Source organism: Halichoerus grypus, chromosome 14 (genome assembly GCF_964656455.1).
Source record: "Halichoerus grypus chromosome 14, mHalGry1.hap1.1, whole genome shotgun sequence".
NCBI classification, from domain to species: domain Eukaryota; kingdom Metazoa; phylum Chordata; class Mammalia; order Carnivora; family Phocidae; genus Halichoerus; species Halichoerus grypus.
In genome coordinates, this window is record NC_135725.1 from 58,911,559 (window position 1) to 58,932,024 (window position 20,466).

Below are 20,466 nucleotides of genomic sequence, written 5' to 3' on the forward strand. Positions count from 1 at the left end.
GGTCAGTTTTTGGGGACATGGCAGGGAAGTGGTGGCAGGAGTAAGCAGCTGTCCTGGGCTGATAGCTGGAGGAGTTCAGACAGTCTGGACTACCACTTGTTGGGGAGGTTATAGAAGGGATTTGAACTCTGGTTCCCAACTCACGATGCTAGGACATTGAATCTGGGGTGAGGGGGCACAGTGGTATGCACTGGAGTTGCCAGGCCTCTGCGTCAGAGAGGTGATAATGCATCTCTATTTTCCAGTGCTTAGCGTGGGCATGGCTTAGCAAATATTGAATGAATTAATCACGGGAGTGATGGTAGGAAGTTGGCACCTTCCCTAATGGGCCGCTCTGGGGAGGACAAAGTAATTCCACCTACTTTTTTTTTTTTTTTTTTTAATTTTTAAAAGATTTTCTTTATTTATTTGAGAGAGAGACAGAGCATAAGAAGGGAAAGGGTCAGAGGGAGAAACAGACCCCCGCTGAGCAGGGAGCCCAATCCTGGAACGCCGGGATCATGACCTGAGCTGAAGGCAGTTGCCCAACCGAGCCACCCAGGTGTCCCAATTCCACCTACTTTAAACTTACTCTACTGGGGTAGGAGTAGAAGATGCCATGGCTTCAAGGAGGCGAAATGCACCCAAGAATAGTAGTGGGTGATGTTTGTGTTTTCCTTGGAGGGAGAGACAAGGAAATATTCTGGGCCACAGGGCTGGTTAAAGAATCACGCATGAGAATCATGGCGGACCTGAGAGGACCGCCACCTGGTCCATGCCGTGTGGGCAGAGGGGGTGAAGTCGGAAGGAAGCGGAAATAACAGCTACCTCCCTGACCGCCTCCCTCCACGTAACCTCCAGATTAGCAGGGCAACTGGGCAACTGGAACGGTGCTACCGGGACCCGCCTGGCCATGAGGGGAGCTGTGCCCCCTGATGAAGTCTTACCTCAGGGTCAAGCTTTTTCAATTCTTTTTCTTCTAGTGCTATTCTAGGCAGGAGTAACCACAAGGCCTTGGAGGGCCTACAAGTGCCCTGTCAGCAGGAGAACCCACCCGATGCGGCCTCAGGTTGGACTCTCTGCTTGTTAACAGCCTCCACCAGATCTGTGGTCATAGGTCTCTGAGGCTCAGACACTTGTAACTTATAGGCTTATTCTTTTCAGCAAAACTGCTTTTGCAAACTTTGAATTTGGCCAGGAACTGCGTTTGTTCAAATACTCTGAGCAGTGATGAAGCACAGAGTGGCCTCGGTAGCCACAAAGAACAGTGGCAGCTGCTGTCCCAGCAGAAGAATGACACTTGGTGAGGCGTGGGCACTGCTGGCCAGTGAGCTGGGGACAACAGGACTTCTCAGCTTCCTAACTATGGTGACTTTGGGGATCTGGGTGCAAGGAGGAGGAAGGGGCCGCAGGGGGCAGAATGCCACAATGTGCCCCCACTCCATTTCTGAGCCAGGGGAAGTTGGTGATAGAACTGAATTGCATTCTTTCCTCCACATTCTCTTTCCCGGAGGGGAATCTCCCATCTCCTCACAAAGCCAGGCGGGGGTCGCAGGCAGAATGACCTTTATTGGGAGCATGACCTGTTTGGGGCTGACAACCCCGTGGCCCCCACAGGTAGCTGGGGGTGGGGGTAGAGACAGTATCAGAAAAGGAGGAGTAGAGCCAAGGCTGTGGGGACTGGCAGGGTGGAGCGGGCGGGAGCCCCGGCAGGTTCAGGCCGAGGCGCAGCAGCGTTACTACTACTCTTGGAGCGTGAATACGCTAGGGAGGGGCAGGCACTTAGGGGGCCCTAGGGCACGAAGGCACTTGGAGGCAGGGAGGGCACGGGGGCATGTGCAGCGGGACCGGGCAGGCCCAGGCCCGGGGTTGGGCAGGCACTCTGGGGAGTGCTGGGGCGGGGCGGGGCGGGCCGAGCCCCAGGAGGCTTTGGTAGTGGCCCGCACAGTCTCTGGGCCGGGTCTGCATTAAATAGCGGCGGCTGCCCTAGTGCTCATCCCGAAGCTCTGAAGGCAGGAACTTGTACTGCTGTTGCCGGATCTGGGCCAGCTTCTTCCGCGCCTCTTCCAGCTCTCGCTCCTTCCGAAGCATCTCTTCCTGGGCGGCGATGATCTGCGGGGTGGAGACCAGGGGCTCAGTTCAGCGAGGGCGCACCAGGCGCGGGGCGGCCCGGGGCCAGCGCCGGCGGCGTGAGCGCCCTGCTGGCCGTGTCCGGCGGTGTCTGGGGCGACGCTCACCTGGGCGATGCCCCCGACCATCTTCTCCTTCACCACCACTGTTTCGTTCTCCTGGTCTTCAAAGGCGGCGGCCTTCTGGGCCGCCTTCACCAGGTTGTCGGAGGCTCGCTTCACCGCGTTGCCGGCGGCCTGGGCAGAGGGAAGGCAGCGGGAGGCCGGAGACTCAGCGGCGAGAGTCGCTCTACGCCCTCACGGGGACGCGCGGCTGGGGGGTAGCGGTTTAAAGCGGCACAGCCCAAGGGGCCGTCGGATGGCCAGGGTTCCTCACCTGAAGTCGTTTCATCGCCTCAGAGTCCTGGTCAGCCTTGACCTTGCAGGCCACAAGGAGCTGGGCTGTGGAGGCGGCCACCTGCTTGGCTGATGAGATGAGCTTCTCCTGGCTGGCGTGGCCTTGCACGGCGGCATTGGCGGCTTCACACAAGTTGTTGGTGGCTGCAGCCACCATCCGGGCCTGAAGTGGGGAGGGTTAGGTTAGAATATGCCTCTTGCCCTGGTCCTCCCCCCCCGCCCCCCGCCGGCCTTCTCAAGCCTCCCTAGCCGAGGGACCTAGTGGGCGCTGTGTACTCACAGCAGAAATGAGGCCCTGGGACCACTGCCCATCATCCAGTGCATTGGCTGGAATGGCGCCCACCTGGGGAGGAAAGAGGAGGGCCTGCTCACACCTGTGCCCTCCGTGGGCGTGTAAAAGCCCCCCATCAACTGGAGGACGGGCAGCAAAGCGGCTGCTGTGCCCGTTCTCATGCGCGTCCGAGTACGTACCTTCCCCTGGGCCACCAGTTCCCTCTGGGCCGCTGACGCTGCCTTTACCAGGGCGCTGGTGGCCGCCGCGATGGACTTGGCAGCTTCCAGGATCTGCTCCTCAAAGTTTAGGGACTCATCCGCCTCCTACAAGGAACAGACAAAGGTTGCAGAGAGAGACGCAAAGTGAAGGTGGGGGCGTTCTGCCAGTAGGAGGGGCGGGAAGAGGGACGGGGGAGGACTGACCTTGGGTTTGGCCCGAGGCTTCAGCTGCTCCAGCTTTTTGGCTGCAGCCTCAATGGCGGCCGCAGCCCCCAGGAGCTCGTTCTCAGCGATGACTGTGGGGTCCTCTGGGTCCACCCATTCTGTTCCTGGTGGGGCGAAGGGAGGAAGGCAAGGGCTAAGGCAGAGCAGGGAGGTCAGGAGCACTGGGCAGCATGGTTAGCGCCCCCGGCACCTGTGGGGACTGCGGGCAGGGCCAGCTCTGAGCAAGCCCAACCAAGGGGCAGAGATCCCCCCCCCATGAAACAGGCTGCCCTTCCCTCCCTGCCCCTGGTCACCCCTCACCCTTCATGGCCTCAGCAGCCTGGATGAGCTCGGTGACCGAACCAGCCACACGCTTTGAGTGTCCCGTCAGCTGCTGCTTCAGTTCTGGGCTTGGCTTCTGCAGGGTCTGGGGAAGAGAGGCCAGGGAGCAGGAAGCATCAGATCTTAGCTTCTGCCGGAGCTACGAGACAGGCCAGCCGTGCCCCCTGCCCCCTGCCGGGACCGCTCCACGCCGCAGCCCGCAAACCGCATGCCGCCTGCGCAGGTGTGCTCCCGGCCCCGCACCGCACACATGGGGAAGACAGTGGGGCTGTGTGTCACTCACCGGCTGACAGGGAGCAAGGAGAATGATGAAATGAGGAGAAAGAAGAGACGACGAAGGTAGAGAAGGGGGCAGTCAGGTGGGAAGAGAGGAGATAAGAGAAATGAAGAGGAAGAGGTGAGCGGGAAAACCAAAGATGCTCAGAATGATGGGGCCCCAGTGGAAGGGAGGCTTGGGCATGAGAACAGATTTGGGAAATAGAAGGTGGGGCGGGGAGGAGATGTGAACAGCCGACTGGAGAGCTGGGTGTGGAGCACATGGGGAGAGGACCGTACGCAGGGAGGCTGGTACGAGGAGCAGACAGCGGCCGCCTTCCTTACCAGCAGCACGTGGTCCAGCAGCTCCAGGTAGCCGTTGGCACACTCCCGGCCGTAGTGCAGGGCCCGAAGCCGCACATCAGGGGCCACTTCTGGGTGGTAAGCTGCTTCCTGTCCCGTGGAGTTAGCGTTAGGGTCCCACAGAGCTCCAGGCCCCCAGAGCCCCTGCACTTTCTCCGCTCCCACGTTCTGCCCTAAAGCTGCCACACCGCCTCAGACTTCGCCTCGCTACCAGGGTTTCTACCTTGCAAGCCCGAAGCATGTCTGCGATAGCGCGACGGCTCAGATTAGCCGTGGCGATGACGTCCTCCTGGCGACAGGAGTTGCCAGCGGCAACAGCCTTGGCTGTTGCCATGGTGATACCCTTGGTCATGCGAATAAAATCTTCTGGGGTGGAGGTCTTGGCAGGTGGCTCTGGGGAACAGAAGACCTGTTGGGGGTCGAACAAGAAGGAAGATTGTACAGTGAGTGAGACTTACTTGTCTAATGTAGCACTCCACTTGTATAAACTGGTCCATTGATCCACGGGCTCGAGAACAGCCATTCCCTGAGTACTTAGTGTAGATCAGATCCTTGGAGGAGTTCACGTATCACAGCTAACATAAGGCTGCTTGCTGGTCATTTCTGACCGAAGTGATTGGGGAGAGTTTGTTTGTTTGAAATTTATATTGTTTGAAATTTGAGAGTTTATTTGTTTGAATTACCTTTGAGCTGGGTTTTCATTCCTAAACTATAGAGAAGCCTTGAAGGGGTGAGTGGCAGAGGTGGGTCAAGGGGCTGGGTCTTAAGAGACCTAGATAACAGGAGGGTGTTTTAGGTACCCAGTGGGCCATGAATAACCAGGATGTCAAGTGAGAGAGTATCAAGCAATGTTCTAGAATTATAGGGATGGTGGAAAAAAGGTTGTTGGGGCCTTGAGTATCAGACCAAGGTACTTAGAATTTTGCATAGTAAGTAAAAAAAAATTTTTTTTGATGTGTTTATCCAGCAAATTATTAAAAATCAGCAGGTGGGGGCGCCTGGGTGGCTCAGTCGTTAAGCGTCTGCCTTCGGCTCAGGTCATGATCCCAGGGTCCTGGGATCGAGCCCCGCATCGGGCTCCCTGCTCCGTGGGAAGCCTGCTTCTCCCTCTCCCACTCCCCCTGCTTGTGTTCCCTCTCTCGCTGTATCTCTCTGTCAAATAGATGAATAAAATCTTTAAAAAAAAAAAAAAAATCAGCAGGTGGTAGATTCTGTGTGAGGTGCTAGGAGTGCAGTGAGGAATAAAGGAGACAAGGCCTTTGTTCTCATGGAGTTTACACTATCGTTTTGGACACAGACAATAAGTAAACAAGCAGAAAAACTAAAGACTGAACTGGGCTGTGAAGGAAATAAAGAGGGTGCCATGCTGAGAAATAAAAATGAGGTCCTTTCTCAGGTAGGTGGCTGGGGAAGCCTCTCTGAGGAGAGGACTTTTTTTTTTTTTTAAGATTTTATTTTATTTTTTAAAGTAATCTCTACACCCAAAGTGGGGCTCGAACTCACGGCCCCGAGATCAAGCGTTGCATGCTCCACCGACTGAGCCAGCCAGGCGCCTCTGAGAAGAGGACATTTAAGCTGCAGCCTGAAGGAGGGAGGTTGGCAGGGGCCGCGGGGCTTGGAAGGTGACGGTTAAGGAGTGTGGATTTTACCACAGACGCCAGGACACTCCCTAAAGGGTTTTAAGCAGTGAAGTGACATAACCTCGTTTACATTTTCTGGCTCCCGTGTACAGAGAGCGCATCGGAGGGGTGAGTGAGGGGGCAGAGCAGATGGAGGCCACGGCATAAATACACTGTGGGCCTGGTGACGGTGTGGACGAGGTGGAGGTGGTGGGGATGGGGAAAAGAGAAAAGGCGATCCGCTGGGAGGGAGCGCTGACACATCTTGGCAACGCGCTTGGGTGTGGGGAACGAGAGAAAGACGGACGTTACAGCTGCATTCCTGCCTTTAGGATCTGAGTTATTAAAAGGTGCCACTGACTGAGATGGGAAGGACCAGGGAATGCTCAGGTTTGGGAGGCAGAAAGTTAAAGAGTTTCAGTTTGGGCATCGCCGAGGACCATATCAGGGAATTCAGAAATGAGCAAGATGAGAAGGAGATGAGAATGGCAGCAGTCGGAGGAGAGGAGGGTCCCAGGCAGACCACCCGCGCAGCAGAGTGGAAGGAGAGCGGACGAGGACCCCAACCCGGGTGCCCACAGCGGGGCAGGAGAGGAGGGCTGAGAGGAGCAGAGAAGGGGAGGGCGGCTGGGAGGTGGAGCAATGGCCCGGACTGGGGACCAAGACCGGGAAGTCACAGGTGACTGAGGCGGCTCCTGTCGTAAGAGGAAGTGGCTTGTTGGCCAGAAGCTGGGAGGCCTGGCATCTCAGCGGTTAGTCAAACAGGCAGCTGAGAATAACTAAACTCAGAACTGAAGTCAACTTGCTAGAGAACGGCCGGGGAAGCGGTTAAACGTGCCAAAGAAGAGGACCGAGAAAGCAGGCGATTTGCACCAGTTTGGGCCGGCCTCCGCGTCTCCTAGGCCCACGGGGGCTCGCCGACACCACGGGAGAGGCGCTCGAGAAGCAAAGACAGAAGCCGCTGTCACGAGGGCCCAGGAAGAAAGACTTCCAGACAGGCTTGTTCACAAAGTCAAATGATTTCGAAATGTCTGAAGAAGATGAAAGCCAAGAGGCGGCCACTGGCGGCGGCGGGGAGCGGGAGGGGGGAGAAGGCAGGTGTCCAACGCTAACTCGGAAGTAGGCGAGGAGGGGAAAGACCCCAGCACGGCTCACTGACGCATGTGGCAGTGAGCGAGGAGAAGGAGGAGATTCACAGTCTGTCACGACCCCTCTCGGACCCACGTCCCCGGGGCCCCCGGCTCCCGCTCACCGCCAGCTCCTGCCGTATGTGTTCTGTGGTTGCCTCCAGGGCCCGTGTGCCTTTGGTGGCCTCATCTTCCACAGCTTTCACGGTCTTAAGCAACGATGTCACATTGGTCACCATCACCTGGGGGCATCAGAGGAGTTGCGGGGGGTCACGTTAAGGAACAGGAGGACGTGCAGCGACCCGCCCCTCTGCTGATGCTGTGCTCGTTCCCCTCCAACCTTGGCAGAGTTCTTGAGCTGCCACACAGCAGGGTCGTCCCCGACTTTGCCAGCCGCGGCCTTCGTGGCACTGATGAGGTCTCCCAGGGCTTTGGCCACATCTTTCACTGCGTTGATCAGCACCACCTGTGTGAGGGAGCGCAAGCTCTGGTCCGTGGGAGAGACAGGGCCAACAGGCGGTGAGTGCTTCTGGCCAGAAGTAGGGGCGTCGGGCGGCTACCTGTGTCTCAGGGTCCTCGGCTCCCAGGCTGGCTGCACCCAGCTTGACGACGTCAGCGAGGCGGGTGATGGTGGCCACGGAGGACTGGGCAGCCTGGGCTAGCTTCTCCTGGCTCCCGGCCGCGTTCTGCACCAGGACCTTGGTGTCTTCCACCAGCACCTTTGCGGTCTTCAGAATGCCCTCCCTGAGGGAGGGCCCGGCTTAGTGAGCCCTTCACAGGCCTGCCCCAGCCCCTGCAGCCCCTGCAGCCCCTGCAGCCTCTCCCGCCACCCCCCCCGGCCCGCCTCCAGGAGGCCCATTCCCTCCTCACCGGTGGTCAGCGAAGGTCTCGGCCCCCTCGCGATTGAGAGTGCCGGCCGTGGCGAACATGATGGTGGTGTCGAGGTCAGCGATGATGCCGGACACGGCGCTGGCGGCCGTGATGCAGGCCTGGGTGCCACGATTCCCCGCCTGCAGCGCGGCCAGCACGTGCGACACCTGGGGGAGGGAAGGCACGTGGGGATCCGGCCGGTGCCTCGTGGAAGGGGGCGGTCACCGGTGGCCGGGAGAAGGGACGGAGGAGAGGGCTGGGAAGGCAGGAAGATGACGGGAAGGGCCGCCGCGGGGTCGGGGAGCCAGTGCCCCAGTCCACGGCGATGGGCGCAGTCACCTTCTCGGAGACTCTCCGGGCACACTCTATGAGCTCCTTCTTGGTGTAGGCGTCGCTGGGGCTGCACTGCAGGGCGCCCGCCTTGGTGACCAGAGCGGCACAGCCGTGCCCCAGCTCCTGCACGCGGTGCTTGATGTGGGCACCTATCTGCGAGCGGATGGGAAAGGGACATGGCCTTTACAAATGGCACTCGGGGACCTCCATTGTGCTTGGAGGAGTCACGAAGGACCTAACAGAACACGCATCGTAGACTAAAGGGGTGGTGAGAAAAAGTGCCCAGCACGCAGATTTCCTGTTTCACGTCCTTCAGGCAGGAGGTCACCTCCTACACATGGAAAATAATAGCATGTAGGCACCAACTGGTGAGGATTATGTTAAGCCCAGTGAGGAGGTGGGGGAGAAGCACTTTATGCTGGGGTATTTGAATCAGAGGGCCACGGATTACAATTTGGCCGGGATGTGGTTAAGGAGGGGTTTGGGGCTGGGGATTAGGTGTGTGATGGTAAGATCCAATTACTTGCTTTCTTGGAAAGCCAGGAGCTTAGGGAAGGAAGAACTTGGGTCTGCAACAAGGAAGAACTAAGAAGAGATTACAGACCTGTAGGATAGCAGAGAAGCAGCCACAGTCCCAGAGGGGTGTCGGCAGACCAGGAAATCTCTAGATTGTCGGCTGTCTCCTCTATCCCCATGACTTTGATCCTGTCCCTACACGAGCCCTGATCACTCTTCAGTGGAATGGCCCTGAGGGGGTGTTCCCCTTCTAAAGAAGGCTAGACAGAGTAAGGGTGGGACGGCCCCAGAGGCTCACACGATGGGGACGAGGGCACGCTACTGCGATTTTCTGTGAGGGGCGGCGGGGAAGGCCTTCACGGCAGCTGCCCCCATGTTTACCTCTTCGTTCTCAGCAGCCACAGCTGCAGGCTTGGCCTGGGAGGCCAGGCGGCCGTAGTCACTGGTCAGCTGGTTAGCAAGAGGGCCTAGCTCCTCAGGGCTGGTGTTTGACTTGGTTACCTGGGGACGACAGAAGTAAAGTTATGCCCACGCTAAGCTCCCTGGGGGTGGCCTTCTTACACTCTCCCAAACTCACCATCTCTTGAACGGTGACAGCAATGGCCTTGGCTGTCCGCACCATAGTCGTCTGATAATCCACAAAAGAACCTTCTGGTTCACCCATTGGTCCTTCATCTAGCTGAGGGGGGCGGATGGGGAAAGGAGAAAGACTATCAGGGTCTCTGACACTGAGCTCAGGGACCCTGGCCCAGGGGAGCCTCTGACCACAGGCACCCAAGGACTCTAACCTGGTTGATGGCCTGGGTGATGGAGTCCACCATGCCGCCAACAACCCCAGCAGCACTGGCTGCCTCGTTGAGGGTTGTCGTCAGGTCCTCTACGGCCTCTGTCATCATCTGCACAGCCTCCTCCAGGGCCTCCTGGGTGTGAGCTGCTTGCTGGGGGGCAGAGCGAGTGAGCGGAGGGGGGCTCTGGTGTTCTGCTTCTCTGACCTCTTCCTGGTAGCAGCCCCTCCCTCCCACTTTCAGTACCTTGGGGTTCCCGCCAGCCTCCTTGGCTGTGTACAGCAACTGCAGGGCAGACTCTGCCAAGGTTTTGGTCTGGTCCAGGAGCGCCATCTGCTGCGGGTGGCTCAGGGTCTTGGAGGCAGCACCCACCGCAGCCAGGGTGAGTGGCTCAAAGTATTGGGCCATCTGGGACACCTGAGGTGAGGGGTTTGAGCGGAGGTCAGCTGGGCCTGGAACCCTCGCTTGCCCTGCCCCGGGACTCCCCACTTGTCTCTCCGGGTACCTTGTGTCCCAGCTGGGAGGCTTCAGCCCTTGCAGCGCTGGCCAGTGGCTCGATAAGGTGGGAGATCTCCTGCACTGCAGTGAGCATCTGAGTGTGCAAGGCCTGGGAAAGAAGCGAACTTGAGCCCTGACTGTGACCTGGAACAGGGCCTGCTACCTCCTTCCATACTGAACTCGCTCACTCCCCTGGGCACGTTCCTCCTGTACCCTTGACGTCTCCATGAGGCACACTCCTGGATCCCCCATCTTCCTCGAGTCTGCCATCTCTCTCCCCAGATGCAACCTTCCGTATAACCCATTTCCCCCTTACCTCTTGAGAGATTCCCTCCCGGGGAGCAAGCTGTTGGCTGACAGCAGCGAGGGAAGCCTGGTCGAGGTCCCGCAGACAGCTGTTCAGAGCTGCAATGGCCGCCTCGCACTCCAGCTGCCCTGGAGCCTTGTCCCTGTAGACACATCATAGGCTCCAAAACCACGAACCGCCCTTTAAAACAAGGCTAGTCTATCTTTCCCCATACCCCCCAAATCTTGGACAACAGCCTATCCCACCTAATTGCACTACCCTCCCCCTGTTCTGCTCTGTGTTCCCTAGCCACACTGGTTCTCTGCCCCTGCAACACCTCATGCTTGTAATGAGCTTCTTGATGGAGTCTGAGACAGTCCGGGAGTGGCCAGCGAGCACCGACCAGCGCGGGGGGTCCCGGGGATTGACCGCTAGGGCCCGGGCTGTCTGGATGAGGCCCCCGGCGCTCTCCAACATTGTCTTGGCAGAGACCACAATGGGCTCCATTGCAGCCCGGCCCTGGGGAGAGAGGAGGCAGGGAGGTGAGTCTCAAGACTCCTGCAAGCATGAGGGGGCAGCCGGCCCATTGGTTTTCCCTTCACATCGCCTCACCTCAGGGCTGATCTGGGCAGGAATGCTGGCGAACTCGGGGTTGGATGCAAAGGCACTCAGATTGTCCACGGCCTCCAGCAGAGGGGCCGTTGCTGCTCGGCACTGGGCACGGTTCTCTTCTGTGAAAGCTCCGTCAAGTGCCTGCAAGGGGGAGGGACAGAAGCTCAGGACTGACTGCAGGCAAGGGAGGCGGAGCGCAGGCGTCCTCTCCCGGGCTAAGGGGGTGGGGAGGGGCTGCTGGTGACCGGTACAGACACGGAAGGGCCTGGGCTCAGGCAGACGGGCTGCGGTAGAAGGCCCCAGGGACTGATGCAGGGACCGGGGGAGAGCAGACTGGACGGTCAGAGGGAGGCTGGCAATCTCAAACGCTGACAACCTTGATAGTTTTGACAAGATTGGCTGTGCTGTTGGCCACCTCCTTGGCCGACTGTACGAACTGGCGCTTGGCGGTGGGATTGGCCGTGCGAGCGGAGGCCAGGCGGCAGCTGTTACACAGCGCGGAGGTGTGCTTGGCCACGATGGTGGCCGCAGAGAGCACCTGCGGAGACAGACGTGCGGGAGAGCCACGATGAGGGCAGGGGCCCTGCGCGACGGGGGAAGGAGAGCAAGACCTCTGCAAGTCTCGTTAGGAAAGACGGAGTCACTGGAAAGTGAAGATTTGGGAGACAGAGATACCCAAAGATGAACAGGGTGTGGGAAGGGGGAGATGGAAGACGGCCACCCTGATGGAGAAACTGTAGTAGGGTAAGTAGGAGAGTGAACTCAAACTGTCTACAGAGAAGTTCTGAACTTAGCAGTAACTAAGAGTGACAAGAAACATGGCAGGAGAAGACAGTTACCCCCAGAGAAGCCGTGTGTGGAAGGTCAGCGATATGCCCGCACATCTCCCACATCTCCCTCCTGGGCCAGTCCATCTTGGCCGGGCACCGTTTCCCAGACTTGCCCATAGCACCTGCTCCCTTAAGTTACCTGGGCCTGCGTACAGCCAGGCTCCCCCAAACTCTGACAGGCCATCTGAATTGCCTGGTTTGCACGGGCGAACTGCGTGGGCTCCACCAGTCCTTGCTGCCCAGCTTGGCTGTTGGGATCAGAGACCCCCACCAGATATGCAGCCTGGGGAGAGAGAGGGGTGGGGGTGGGGTGAGGAAGAAAGACCATCTCTCAGGGGGGACCGACTAGTGACAGTGGCGACAAAGGGGAGTAGGGCTAAGTTTAGTAGCCAGGGTCCTATGTGAGCAGAGGTATATTAACAAATGATAGTAGCACTATAAAAAAAGAAAAAACCTCTCCTGTTAAATGTGTTTGAACATTTCAGAAGGTTGAAAAGGTAAAAAAAATAAATAATAAAAAATAAAAGGATAACCACATGGTAAGGGTTTCATCAAACTTCTGTGTAGATGTGTATCTGGGGGATTGTAAGGTAAAAAGTACTGCTTACTCTAAGTAGAAGTCAAAAAAGGTTTGAAAACCGCCCCGGCACGCACACACACGTGCACGCATGCAAAGCCCCTATGCAAGAGTCCGAAAACTCTGCAGGTTGTTACGACCACTGATATTTACAACACCTCCAAGCTTCAGAGATTTGGAGAGAGGGAAGGGATGGGTGTAACGGTTGCCAACGATTTTTTATGATTAGATGACCAGCAGAAGGTTTGATTTATACTTCAACACATGGTCGCTCTACTTGTTCCTCTCCCTGCTTTTCCAGAAATAAGTCATACCATCTAGAATAGGCCACCCAACAGAACAGGGCAAAGGGAGGTAGGGGAGACTGAGGGAGCAGGCTAGTAGGCTTTCAGGGAAACAGTCTGAGATGAACTCTCAAGCCAGCCTGCCTTAAGGGTTCATGTACTAAAGCAAAATACTCTCACAGCGAACAGGTTGTTTTAATCTTCGTAACTGCATAAAAAGGCAAAGTGGTGACTCAATTAACTGGAACTGTAGTCACTGGTACTATTTTAATAAAGTGATAGTTATGTGAAAAAGAACTTGCATATGCCAGTCAGCATATACCAAGAAAGCCAGGGCTGGAAAAGGGCCACTGATTGGACAGTGTCATCCTAACCCAAGGTGCCAGGGGCTCAGGGGTGACAGCGACCAGAACTGTTGGTATTCTATGGTTGCTGACAAACATCTCCACCGAGGGGAAAGAAACCCAGCTTCCATAGAGTTGGTTTTGCAAACATCACTTCTTGGTTACCTACAGGAGCGTCAGGCTGTTGAGGAGGCGGGGGAGGGAAAGCAGGGGAGCGTGTGGGGACCGTCGCAGGGGAATAACCTGTGCGGCTGCCTCGGTGAAGCCACAGAGGGCCTTGGAGGCTGTGGCGATGGCCTCCCCGAACTCAGGCAGGTTCCCGTTCTTGGCGTTTTGGGAGATGCCAGTCATGGCCTCACCCAGTACCTGAGAAAGAGAGGGTATCGGGAGAGTCCGTCCCTGTCCTGAGAGGGGCGGAGGAGCCCCTGGTTTGTCCCATCTTCCTGCCACCAGCCCTCCTGGGCCCCTTGCCGCACTTACCTTTGAGTTCTCCATCACACTGTCTAGGCAGCCGAAGTAGGACATGTCATTGATGGGCTGGACCGGGTTCTCTAGGAGTTCCCGGACAGTCTGGACAGGGGGAGGACAAAGTAGGACTCAAGACACCTCCTTCACCCCCAGACCCAGAACACCGTCCTCAGCCTCCACACCACGCAGCCTGCCAAGCGCCCACCTCCAGTTCCCGCAGGGCATTGTCACACTCTTTCTGGCCTGGCGCCTGCTGGGTACACATGGTGATGAGCTGGTTGATGCTGTCAGTCACCGCCCTGGGAGGAAGAGAAAGTTGAGTGGGTGCACGCACAGGCCATCATTCTTGGGTCCTCCATACACGGGAAGTGTCTGTTTCTCTTTCGTGTGTAACCACTCCTAAGCGGGGACTTCTCATGAAATGTCCCCTCCCCAGTCTCTTCAACACTGCCGGGCTGGGCTTCCCAGCTCCTACATACCGGGCAGCTGCAGCCAGCTGACTCTTGAGGTTGGGGGCAGCAGGGTCTGTGGACAGGGCCTTGGCAGCCAGAAGGAGTTTGCTTGAAGACATAGAGATGCCCTTCAAGTTGGACACGACCTGGGCCCGGTCCTCCTGGCTCTGTTGAAGGTGAAAAGGTCAACACATTGTCCAGTCAGTCCTTTCTTATCTGTCTCTAAAAGGGCTCTTCCGTCCCAGACACTCAAATGTTACTAGAGACTGGGGAGGGGGAGGGAGGAAGGGAGGGAGGCAGGCAAGGTCAGGACTGAGCGGTCACACGGGTACCTCTCGCCTAACCCCTGAGCCGGACCCTGTGCCTTTTCATACCGGGGCCTGTCCTGCCATCTCCACACCAGCTTCCAGGAAGGTGCTGAAGTCCTGTCCAAATCGACCTGAGGCTCGAGCCAGGTCCTGGGGGGTTCCCCGAGAAGCCTGCACCAGTTCTGTGGCTGCCTGATTCAGCCCAGCAGCGGCCTCATTCAACCGGCTCTGAGCTTCTTGAAATGTCCCGGTGCTGGGGGGAAGCTGCAGGGTCAGAGAGAAAGTCAGAAGCGAGCATGGGGAGCGATGCGAGGGAGAGTTTGGTCAAGGAGCGCTGGGAGGTGGGCACAGAGCCTGGGAGTAATGAAAGGGGGTAAATCTGGGAAGTCAAGGTCAAGGAGAGGTCCAGAGGTGGAAGGAGAAGCTTGGAGTTCTTCAGCTCCTACGTGCCTCCCCTGGTCTTCCTACCGAGTCACTCAGGAGTCGCTTGCTGGCGTCTCCCACTGCTCGCAGGGCATTGTCCACATCTCGCTGGCCAGGCAGGCAGCTGACACAGCGGTTCAGGGCCTGGGTCACTGCTTTAGCCACCTGAGGTGGAAAAGGAGACAGGCGTTGCCAAAATGGAAACAGTTTGGGAGAGCCCCTCCTCCACTCATGGGGACATGGGAAATAACCGATCTACTGCCTCCGAAAGTGAAGAGGAAAGGGGGTGTGTAGCTGAAGGGGCTGAAGTTAGGGTATCAAGTGATAATGATCAAACGGTCTCGAACCTGGTGTTCAGCTAGGCCCCTGCCTCAGGCTAACTGAGACCCTCCTACCAAGACTGAGAGAAAGGGTGCAATCCAGACAGGAGCTGTCAAGAGCAGACCTGGGAAGGTGCCTATCAGTGTGGATGGATTTTGCTCCAGGCAGGTTGGGCCGTAGGGGGAAGTGGCCTCTTCCCCAAACCTGACCTGGGCAAGCCGCTGCTGGCTCTCAGGGTCCCCTGGATGGCCAGCTGCCTTTTTTGCTTCCTCGATGAGGCTGCTGGCTTTGTCCAGAACGTCGCTGGCTGTGTCAAGCACAATGGCCTGCACTGCAGGATCTGACGTCAGGGCAGCTACACCCCGAGCGGCCTGGGCCAGTGACCGCAGCCCACCTGCCACATCCCGAGCTGCGATCCCTGGGGAGATGAAGGGAAAAGGCGCCTTTACTGCCCGGCCCCGATCCCTGTGGCGTCCTCTGTCAGCTCCATCCCTCCTTCAGCTCCTTTTCCCCAGCCCCTCCACATACCTGCGTAATTCTCATTGCCCTGGGCAACCTCCCCCAGCAGCTGGGCAATGGCGGAGCTCACTGCTTTGGTGCTGTTACCCAGGTCCTGGGCACATTTCTCCATCTAGGGATGAAGTGGGAGACTCAGGGGCAGAAAGAACCGGAAAATGGGAACTTGAGAAGCGAGTTGGGATCAGCTGGCAGTTTAAATGAAGGTTTTGGGCAGCTCTGGAGTGCAGGTGGGAAAGAAAACCTCAGGGTTTAAGAATGAGTTTTTTTTTTTTTTTTTAAGATTTTATTTATTTAGAGAGAGAGCAGGGGGAGCGGCAGGCAGAGGGAGAAGCAGGCTCCCCGCTGAGCAGGGAGCCCTATGCAGGACTCGATCTAGGACTCTGGGGTCATGACCTGAGCCGAAGGCAGATATTTAACCGACTAAGCCACGCAGGCATCCGAGTTTTGTTTTTACGTAAGATTTTATTTACTTATTTGACAAAGAGAGAGCGAGAGAGCACACGCAGGGGGAGCGGCAGGCAGAGGGAGAAGCAGCTTCCCGCTGAGCAAGGAGCCCGATGTGGGGCTCCATCCCAGGACCCCAGGATCGTGACCTGAGCCGAAGGCAGATGCTTAACCGACTGAGCCACCCAGGTGCCCAAGAATGAGGTCTTCAGGATACTTACGGTCTCCCCAGGTAAGGGTTTAAGCTTGCCATCTCGAGCTGCTGCCTTCACTTCCTGCAGGTCTCTCTCTAGATTCTGTACCACGCTCAGTGCAGAATCCATCTCCAAAGGCCCACACGCTTCCTGAGCCTACAGTGATAAGGGGGCTTGGGTACCGGAGGTACTGCTGTTTCCCACTGATGCCCCAGGCTATATAATTACCCCTGTTTTAGGTTATTTTGCAGAGTCCCCATCATCCCAGAACTCCACCCTCATTTTCTTCCTTTCCTTTTTTTTAAAAATATTTATTTATTTGAGAGAGAAAGACAGCGTGTGCATGTGCATGCACACACAGCAGAGAGGGAGAGAGAAACTTAAGCAGACTCTGCGCTGAGTGTGGAGCCTGACACGGGGCCCGATCTCATGAGCCTGAGATCATGACCTGAGCCGAAGTCAAGAGTCGGATGCTTAACCGACTGCGCCATCCAGGCGCTCCTACCCTCACTTTCCAAAGCCAGCCAGCTCCCATACCTTCTGGGCAGCGGTACGAAGTTCGGCCAATGCGGTACCAAGGTTTTTAGCACACTGACTCAGCTGCATGGCCGAAGCCTGGTCCTGAATTGTTGGCACGGACGCCTTTGCAGCAGCCACCATCTTCCCACCTGGCTGTTGGGGAACAGGCGGGCAGATGAATGTACCATCTGCTTGTGTACAGGGACTGATGACGGTTAGGACACGGTGAGCACTGTGGCTCTGTCTGGGAAGGAGGCTGTTGGCGGAGCTTTAAACTGCGGGCGATCTCGGGGACTCAGGGTGGGGAGAGTCTTGTCTGAGAGGCGGGAGAGGGTGCCTTGCCTGCAGGAAGCTCTGGCTTGCGGCAATGAGGGCCAGCTGAGCACTGGGACTGTCGGGCTGAGCCTGGCTCCCTCGGACGCCCTGCACCAGCAGTGGAATTTGTTCTGCCACAGCCTGTGGGGGGAAAAGGTCATGAGAGCCACCTCGCCACAGACCAGGGGAAAGTGTCCCCCGTCCCACACCTCCTCCCACCGAGTCTCACCTTGCAGCTCTGCACCAGCAGCGGCTGCGGGCCGGCAGAGGCCTTGGGGGTGGAGGCTGCGTGCTGGGCCGCGGCGATGGTCTGTGTGGCTGAGGCCGCAGCCTGTTTGGCTGCGTGCTGTGAGGACAGAGTGGTTAGGACAAGCCCCAGGCGGTCCCCCACCCAGTCCCTGCCCATCCTGGCCGTGCTACGCCACGAGGAAATGCCGATCGAGTCTCTCTCTGCACATCATTCCTCCCACAGCGCCCACACTCTTGCTCCCGGTTCACTCGCCAGCCTCACCTCCAGGCGCTGCACCAGCTTCTTCTTGATGGCGTTCTGCGCAGCCGCATTGGTCGCCATGCGCAGACCCTCGGCTGCCTCCCGCAGCCGCTGCTGCTGCTCCTCACTGTCAGGGTGGGCGGCGGCTCCCTGTGAGAAGTGGGGAGACACGCGTCCTCAGCGTCCCTGCGGCCCCCAGCTAAGCTCTACTCTGGCCCCTCCAGACTCCAACATTTTCCCAAGTCATTTCTAACTACCCGCACTCAAGGTGATCACAGCTGAGATGAGCTGCCTCGGGCAGGCGCAAGGGAAGTGCAGGGGGGCCCTGGATTCCCTTTGGACCCTCTTTAGGTGGAACTATGTCTTCTTTCCCTCTCAGGGGGAGGAGAGCCATCGGTCTTTCCCTATTCCCCACAAAATGCCACTGGCAAGTGAGGCGTGAGGAGGGCTCTCTGGGACAGGGAGGACACAGTTCAGAGCAGGGATCTCAAAAACCCCATCCGGGGACCTAGTTACTCCTGCAAACTGAGGAGCCCCAGAGCTCAGGGAGTACGAGAGCCTCTTGGCTTCTTCCGGACAGTATTCTGCACCTTGTGTCCCTATGTCCCCCTGCCTTGTCTCTCTCTGCACTGTTGACTGTGCATTCCCAGGAGAGACCAGGAAGCAGGCAGCAAAGCAGGGGAAAGTAAGGACAGCAGACCTTGGACTTGGGGGAGGAAAAGGGGCACGGTTGCCTTGTCAGTTAGCAAGCACTCCAGCAGGCCACACCGGCTCGAGGCCTGGGCCGCCATCCACCTGAAGCCTGGGGCGCATTTACTTCCTGAGTGCTTCTATTTGTTCTCATGTATTTCCTGCTTTTCCTGGGTCTCTCCCATCAGGACAGGGTGACCTTCCGGACCTTTCTACTTCCCTTCAGGTCTCAGTCTGGGAGTGTGCACAGAAGGCCTTGTACCTTGGCAGCCTCCACCATCTTGGCTGTGGCATCAGCCAGGATCTTAGCGGCGCTTAATAGCTTGCGAGAATTCTCCAGATCACTCTCCCCCTCGGCATCAGCCTTGATGGCATTGACCAGGTCAGAGGTGGCTTGGGCTAGGATGCGGGCCTGTCGTACCATCTCACCTGAGAGGACAGGCCACGATCAGGTAAGGAAGCCAGAGATACTGCGAGGGTGGCAGGGGTGGGGGAAAAGGGTGCAGACAAGGTAGACAGTGCTCTTGAGGACAGTTAAAGAGACACAAAGGTTCTCGAAGGGATTCCCCTGGAGTTATTGTTTTTTGAGTTTAGGATCTTGCAGAGGGAGATTTCCTGGTGGGCTTTCATGGGAAGGAAGACAGTCTCTAATGGGTATTTTCAGCAAATCGTCTTGAGAAGGTAAGATACTCCTCGTGAAGGCTTTTAGGGGTGAGTGGGTAGGGGGGAGTGGGGAAGGCTAGCTCTTAATAACGCCGCCTTCCAACCTCCAGCTGTGTTTGCGTGCACTTCTGTATATTCTCCAAACACACCAGAGAAGGCAGAACAGGGATCGTATTCCCGCTTTACAGACGAGAAACTAGAGGTTTCAGAGACCGAACATCTAGCCTACCATGCTGAGTCCTAAGGGGGAGGTGGCGGGTCTGCAAGGACTGAATGTCCACTGGGCTCAGGGAGCCTCACTGGGGTTCGTCGTCTTCCCAGGAGTGGTGTCCTTACCAGCGTCACCCATGGAACTGAAGATGTTCTCGGTGACGGTGAGGATGGTGTCAGTGGCCTGGTCATAACGGCCAGCAGGCCCAGCGCCCGTGGCGTGGGCCTTCACGTGCTGCAGCAGCTCATTCAGGGCCTGGGTGACGGCCGTGGCCGCTGCCCCTACCCCCCGCAGCAGCTGCCCGTCCTCTGTGGCTGCCTGGGAGGCGGACACACAGCCCTCCACGGCTCTGGCCACCAGGCGTCCGGCCTCCACCAGCTGCTCCTGGCAGACAGGTGAGCTGATCGTAGGGGCCACCACCTGCAGGCAAACTGCGAGTAAGAGACGAAGGCCACGGAAAGGAGTCGCGCGGTGGGGTGTCTGTGGTGTTTGTGACAGTCGCTGGGAGAGGTCAGGAGGAGCCGAAGAGCTGCAACGACGGCTCTTGTGTGCGGTGGCATCCCCCTCGGCGCAGGCTAGCGCAGCCTTTGGGGCTCACCTTGGTACAGGCCACCAGCTGGGAGGTGGACAAGGCACACTGTGTTGCTGCCGCAATGACCTGGGTCTGAAGGCCCGAGTCCTCTGTCCGCTGGGCCACACTCTTGGCCTTGAGGACCAAGGCAGCTGCAGCACTTGCCACGGCCTTGGCTAGCTGCATTAGTACGTCCTGGGAGGAAAGGGCTGTCAGCAGGGCCTGAGATCGGGCTTGGAATCCATGGACCCCTCTCAGAGGCATAAGCTGTTTCATTCTTCCCACTGACTCCAATCATAGGACAGCGTATGCAGCAGCAACCAGAAGCTACCCCAAGCCCCTGCCTCGAGCACCCAGTAGGACAGATCCCCCACCGAGGAACAAACCTACACCGAAAGAAACAAGAGCCTACACCAAAGGGAGAAATGCATGAGGCGGATACACTCGGACGGCGATGGGGAGGGAGGGGCGGTGCTGTTACAATGGGATGGAGAGAGATACCTCTTGGGGTCCCTCCCACCCCCAGCTTCTTTCCTCCATTTCTTCTCAATCTTGGTTGGAAGCAGTCACCCTGGAGTACGAGACCCTGTACAACCCTCCCTGGTCCCATTTTCCCAAGCCCTGCCTGTGGCATGCCTACCCATCTCCCATCATGTTCTGCTCCCCCAGGAGGCTGGGGGGGGAGAGGTGCAGAGCGAGTGTATGCGGCTCAGAGAGGACAAAGCTGGGAAGGCCCAGGCCAGAGGCCGTTACCGTGGGGGAATCGGGGGGAGATCGAGCCCCAGCCCCTCTGGGTGCACATATCTGCGTGGGAAATCCAGGATGACAAGTCAGCTGAAGAAACTGGCATGGGGTGGGGAAGGGGACAGCTAGAGGGACAGTGTCCTCAGGGTGGCATGGAGGGGGCTTCAAGATGTTAAGTTGGGACAAGGGCTATATATGGGGAAGACAAGAAAAAGATGACAGGCGGCTACAAAATAACAGTCAGCCAAGGGTGAACTAGTAGATTTAGTCTTGACTCAGGGGTTCTGAGTTCT

The 20,466-nt window shown here is 57.6% G+C and overlaps 1 protein-coding gene across 2 annotated transcripts in view; it reads right to left on the reverse strand.

Moving 5' to 3' along the window:
* Positions 1 to 1,528: 1,528 nt before the first annotated feature.
* Positions 1,529 to 20,466, reverse strand: part of TLN1 (talin 1) — a 31,730-nt gene continuing 12,792 nt past the window's right edge. For both annotated transcript variants that reach the window (XM_036081213.2, XM_078061440.1), the window contains exons 18-57: positions 19,457 to 19,624; positions 18,984 to 19,278; positions 18,247 to 18,413; positions 17,316 to 17,444; positions 17,034 to 17,150; positions 16,832 to 16,945; positions 16,508 to 16,642; positions 15,998 to 16,126; positions 15,342 to 15,444; positions 15,023 to 15,231; positions 14,538 to 14,657; positions 14,136 to 14,333; positions 13,789 to 13,928; positions 13,515 to 13,608; positions 13,322 to 13,411; positions 13,085 to 13,207; positions 11,776 to 11,919; positions 11,183 to 11,344; positions 10,807 to 10,947; positions 10,532 to 10,713; positions 10,225 to 10,357; positions 9,916 to 10,017; positions 9,657 to 9,827; positions 9,414 to 9,563; positions 9,203 to 9,304; positions 9,007 to 9,126; positions 8,116 to 8,262; positions 7,777 to 7,943; positions 7,467 to 7,650; positions 7,247 to 7,372; positions 7,032 to 7,148; positions 4,384 to 4,569; positions 4,143 to 4,250; positions 3,522 to 3,627; positions 3,201 to 3,325; positions 2,976 to 3,101; positions 2,785 to 2,847; positions 2,485 to 2,667; positions 2,217 to 2,345; positions 1,529 to 2,091 (exon numbers count right to left, since the gene is read on the reverse strand). In XM_036081213.2, the coding sequence (XP_035937106.1) occupies positions 1,966 to 2,091; positions 2,217 to 2,345; positions 2,485 to 2,667; positions 2,785 to 2,847; positions 2,976 to 3,101; positions 3,201 to 3,325; positions 3,522 to 3,627; positions 4,143 to 4,250; positions 4,384 to 4,569; positions 7,032 to 7,148; positions 7,247 to 7,372; positions 7,467 to 7,650; positions 7,777 to 7,943; positions 8,116 to 8,262; positions 9,007 to 9,126; positions 9,203 to 9,304; positions 9,414 to 9,563; positions 9,657 to 9,827; positions 9,916 to 10,017; positions 10,225 to 10,357; positions 10,532 to 10,713; positions 10,807 to 10,947; positions 11,183 to 11,344; positions 11,776 to 11,919; positions 13,085 to 13,207; positions 13,322 to 13,411; positions 13,515 to 13,608; positions 13,789 to 13,928; positions 14,136 to 14,333; positions 14,538 to 14,657; positions 15,023 to 15,231; positions 15,342 to 15,444; positions 15,998 to 16,126; positions 16,508 to 16,642; positions 16,832 to 16,945; positions 17,034 to 17,150; positions 17,316 to 17,444; positions 18,247 to 18,413; positions 18,984 to 19,278; positions 19,457 to 19,624 (5,631 nt within the window). In that variant the 3' untranslated portion in view covers positions 1,529 to 1,965. The remainder of the gene's footprint in view (positions 2,092 to 2,216; positions 2,346 to 2,484; positions 2,668 to 2,784; positions 2,848 to 2,975; positions 3,102 to 3,200; positions 3,326 to 3,521; positions 3,628 to 4,142; positions 4,251 to 4,383; positions 4,570 to 7,031; positions 7,149 to 7,246; positions 7,373 to 7,466; positions 7,651 to 7,776; positions 7,944 to 8,115; positions 8,263 to 9,006; positions 9,127 to 9,202; positions 9,305 to 9,413; positions 9,564 to 9,656; positions 9,828 to 9,915; positions 10,018 to 10,224; positions 10,358 to 10,531; positions 10,714 to 10,806; positions 10,948 to 11,182; positions 11,345 to 11,775; positions 11,920 to 13,084; positions 13,208 to 13,321; positions 13,412 to 13,514; positions 13,609 to 13,788; positions 13,929 to 14,135; positions 14,334 to 14,537; positions 14,658 to 15,022; positions 15,232 to 15,341; positions 15,445 to 15,997; positions 16,127 to 16,507; positions 16,643 to 16,831; positions 16,946 to 17,033; positions 17,151 to 17,315; positions 17,445 to 18,246; positions 18,414 to 18,983; positions 19,279 to 19,456; positions 19,625 to 20,466) is intronic.